This window comes from Barbus barbus (genome assembly GCF_936440315.1).
Source record: "Barbus barbus genome assembly, chromosome: 28".
Lineage (NCBI taxonomy): Eukaryota > Metazoa > Chordata > Actinopteri > Cypriniformes > Cyprinidae > Barbus > Barbus barbus.
Genome location: NC_136756.1, coordinates 13,233,977 through 13,238,280, shown reverse-complemented (window position 1 = coordinate 13,238,280; position 4,304 = coordinate 13,233,977). Strand labels below are relative to the sequence as shown.

Sequence of the window (4,304 nt, the reverse complement as noted above, 5' to 3'; positions counted from 1 at the left end):
TATCTGGTCCTTGAGTTGTAATACTATAATTATATACTATAACAATAATATTTATTATACATATCAGAAAAACTATAATTAATAAAGTTCATGTTCAAACACGTCATTAATTCAAAAGTGTGGAAAATGTTTACTTTCTCTGGCCTTCAATATGCAGAACATAGGAAAAAAAAAAAAGTTCCACAAAATGTTTCAAGCATGTTTGTTCACAGAAGTGAATTCGACCATAGAACTTCTGGATCCTTACACCTGTATTATAATTTAGTGTGGTGCTGTGGTCAGTCATAAACTGGATATTCTGGTTTGATATATCTGAGTAGCAGACTGAGGGGTGTGTATTATAATGACATCACAGGTGTTATCATCATAACCAGGCATGTAATGTTGCTGTGCCCAGACTGTAATGCAAAAATGCAAAACCATCTTGTGGTAATGTTTTTGTCTGCTTTATTTGAAACAGGTAGGATGATTTTTCCTACAATATACCTTTGTGTTCAGGTGATGTAGAATTCTCAATATTAAATATTTTAAATGAATTTACCGTCACTAATCATCTTGTGTTAGCAACTAAACAAATGTCAAACTAAATTGTGATGTAATTTTTGAATGATTTCCTTACTACTGTAATATTTGAAGGACCTACTATAGCAGACTTTACCAAATCACAAAATCATCAAATTCTGATTCACTATGTCTCTTTCTGACAAGTTTATTACAATCAAATATCTTGTTTTTATGAAAACTGTTATAAAAACATGATATTTTATTTATTAGTGAAAATTATTTCTATTAGTCAATCTTTGTTTTTTTATGTCAAAATGTTGTTTAACCTTATATTTCCTTTTTCTGTTGTCCAGTGCATGGACATTACGGATATGTCCAAATACAATGTCGAGTACCTGACTCTCAACAAAACATTGAATTTATCTTATCGGTCACCTACAACATGATAGAATATCTTAGATACAACAGTACTGAGGATAAGGCTACTGGTAACACCGAATTTGGGAAGAAATTGGCAGAGGACTATAATAAAAACAAGATTTTACTTGCACAAGCAGAATTTGTATTGAACCAATGCAAAACAATTGGAGAGATAATTGTCTCTTTTTCAAGGATGACAGGTAAAACAGTTCCTTATTCACTACATTATTCATATAAGACAGAATATATTATTTTATTAGTTTCAAAACTTTGGTATTTTGGTTTGACATAAATAAGACATCTGGTCTAACTCTTTCTACTTTTACAGTACAACCGGAAGTCATTATCCGGTTGGATTATGTGAATCAGAGAGCTATGCTAGTGTGCAGTGCCTATGAGTTCTACCCCAAACCCATTAAACTGACGTGGATGAGAGATGATAAAGAAATGGCAGCTGATGTGACGTCCATTGAGGAGATGGCTAATGGAGACTGTCTCTATCAAATTCACTCCCACCTGGAATACTTCCCCAAACCTGGAGAGAAGATCTCCTGTGTGGTGGAGCATGCCAGCTCCCATAAACCCATGATCTATCACTGGGGTAAGAATAGTTGTGAAGAAATGATAAGGTGAATTTAAAGTGTTAAGATTCAGTTTGTTGCCTCACTGAACATATTTTAATAATTTTCTTTCATTTTACAGACCCCACTCTACCTGAGTCTGAAAGGTCTAAGATCATTCTTGGGTCTGTGGGGCTGCTGATGGGGATCTTTATGGCAGCTGGAGGTCTAATTTACTATAAAAGAAAACACACAGGTATGTATTTACAATACAGAATGAAGACAGATTTGGTGAGCTGATGGTGTGATTAAAAAATCCCTGTTATTATCAGCTGAGATGTTGGAAATTTTGTTGTTTTGCTGCTGTCTACAGGCTTTTACAGACTTCCAGTTTGTTTACTTCCAATGCAAACAATGAACGAGACTGATCAGCAGTAAACCGTAACATCTGGGACTGCATCATCTCTCTGTATTACCATTTTAGAGGACCATTTATCGAAGACTTCATGACACTGCAGTTGTGAGCACTCTATATGTTCGGGCTCAAAGCTGTTTTTTCAAAGGCTCTGGTCGTAAAACTTCTACAACACTATAATAAAATGTTATATACAGATGACCAGCCAAACGTGTTAATTAAGTGCCTCCTACACATAGTTTGAGTGGACTGTGTGAAATAGGCCTTGTTTATGTTATAAATGATATAGCCTAAGCGAATTATATTCTGGTCTTGACTTTTTGGTTTTGAAGATTCCCCTGTTCTAGTGGTCTATTTCAAGATCTCTCAGGTTTTGTCTAATGTTATTTTAAGTATTTATTTGTTATGCTTTACAGCTTTCATCTGCGAAGGTTTGTCGATGCTAAGTACACCATTTATTTTACTCATCAATCTTTTCATCAATGCTTTGAGACTGATGTTCCACAAGTTAACCACCAGAGGTCACTATCACCCCTATTTTGACTGTGTCTTATATACCCATTATAACAGGGTTACTCAAATCTTACCCTGGAGGTCCAATCTGCTGCAGAGTTTAGCTCTAACCTTGATCAAACTCACCTACCTGTGGTTTTCTAATGATCTTGAAGACTCTGATTAGCATGCTCAGGTGTGTTAGGATTAGAGCTAAACTCTGCAGGAAAGGTCCAGATTTGAGGATCCCTGCATTATAACATTCATACATTCCTTTTATATCCCATAGCCTACCTATTATACTTGTTTTTTAGGCTTGTTATTACTCAAACATGTTTGAGTAAAACCAAAAAGAAAAAAATGGTCAACCAGTATTAATAAATAAACTTTAAAAACATTCATTTCAAAGCAAAACAAACAAACTAGAAATAGGAAAGTAATAACACATTTTTACTTGATCTAACTGTCAATTTATGAAGTAGATCTGATGTAGGCTATAAACAGGTGGAAGATGCAGGATTTTTGATATAGGGTTTGCAATGTAAATTTGCATGGGATCTGTTCATGGCAAGATAACAACAAATATCTCCTGGTATTTGCATATTTTTTTATTTGTTTGGCAATGCTGGGCTCCTTTATCTCTAACAATCGAAAATCGTGCAGTGTGTCTCGGGCTTTACATCCCACTTTGGAACTGGATTTTGGCTTGCTTGTTAGTCAAACACGGCTGCGTTTCCCAAAAGCATTGCAAACCCAAGTAGCTACAGTTAACTATGCCACCATTGCTCTGTACAGTCTACTTACTGGTCTACACCTGGAGAAAGCTATGGTTAGCATACCATTTTAGTACTCTTTTCTCATTTACTCTGGTTGCAGTTTCTTCATTTAAGATCTTTATGCATTAGCTATAACTGCTTGTATTAGCCTACTTGTTTACAGTTACATATCTATTAAAAGTGTGAGTTGTGTATCTGTGTCTCTAACAAAGATGAAGCTAGTAGTAGTATACGGATGTATGTAGCTTATTTTTATAGTAACAATAAAGTTTTTTCAAATTCTTTTATCTTGAAGACCCCAGACTGACTTTTTTGCATACAGTAAATAGTTTATCTTGTAGTAGTGTTTATCAAACCTGTGGGTTTTTGTGATGTTTTTATCAGCTATTTGGACTCTCATTTTAAAAGCACCCATTTGATCCATTGGTGAGGAAGTGATGTTATGCTAAATTTCTCCAAATCTGTTCTGATGAAGAAACAAACTCATCTACATTTTGGATGGCCTGTGGGTTAGTAAATTGTAAACAGATTTTTTTTTCTCAATATTTCATGTCCCTTATTTGTGTGTGTTTTATGTTTTCCTCTCTGTAGTAAAACTAGAAGTCATTATCTGTTCAGTCAGGGAATCAGAAAAGGGAATGAGAAAGCTGTGCTGGTGTGTAGAGCCTATGACTTCTACCCCAAACCCATCAAACTGACGTGGATGAGAGATGATACAAAGATGAAAGCTGATGTGACATCCACTGAAGAGCTGGCTGATGGAGACTGGTACTACCAGATCCACTCCCACCTGGAATACTTCCCAAACCTGGAGATAAGATTTCTTGTGTCACGTAGTGGAACACCCCATAAACCCATTACCTATTATTGGGGTAAGATCAGTTATGATGGAATTAAAGTGTTAAGAATAAATGACTATAAAAACTTCACTAATATGGGCAGAATGGCTTCATTCTCTGGAAGACTTTGACAGGAATAAACTAATTACTGGGGTTGGTGTTGGGGGTGGTTATTGCAGATGTAGGTTTGATCTACTACAAAAAAAGCACACAGGTTAGTGTTATGCACAGTGATAAAGAAACATCATCCTTTTCTGTCAGTAACATAGATTGAGATGTTGTTTATTGCTGGTGATAC

General features: G+C 35.4%; 1 protein-coding gene across 1 annotated transcript; it reads left to right on the top strand.

Moving 5' to 3' along the window:
• Positions 1 to 401: 401 nt before the first annotated feature.
• LOC306847811 (rano class II histocompatibility antigen, A beta chain-like) lies at positions 402 to 3,453 on the top strand. Its single transcript, XM_079381985.1, has 5 exons — positions 402 to 460; positions 858 to 1,124; positions 1,253 to 1,525; positions 1,627 to 1,740; positions 1,858 to 3,453. Exons 1-5 carry the CDS (start codon positions 412 to 414, stop codon positions 1,920 to 1,922), a joined length of 768 nt encoding a protein of 255 aa, XP_079238111.1. The 5' UTR covers positions 402 to 411; the 3' UTR covers positions 1,923 to 3,453.
• The last annotated feature ends 851 nt before the right edge of the window (positions 3,454 to 4,304 follow it).

What these genes read in the sequence shown, in the direction of transcription:
- LOC306847811 (XM_079381985.1), top strand. Translation starts at nt 412, where the DNA reads ATGCAAAACCATCTTGTGGTAATGTTTTTGTCTGCTTTATTTGAAACA. An exon ending in ACCCATGATCTATCACTGGG is followed by an intron (nt 1,526 to 1,626) that starts GTAAGAATAGTT and finishes TTCATTTTACAG; the next exon opens with ACCCCACTCTACCTGAGTCT. An exon ending in CTATAAAAGAAAACACACAG is followed by an intron (nt 1,741 to 1,857) that starts GTATGTATTTAC and finishes TGCTGTCTACAG; the next exon opens with GCTTTTACAGACTTCCAGTT.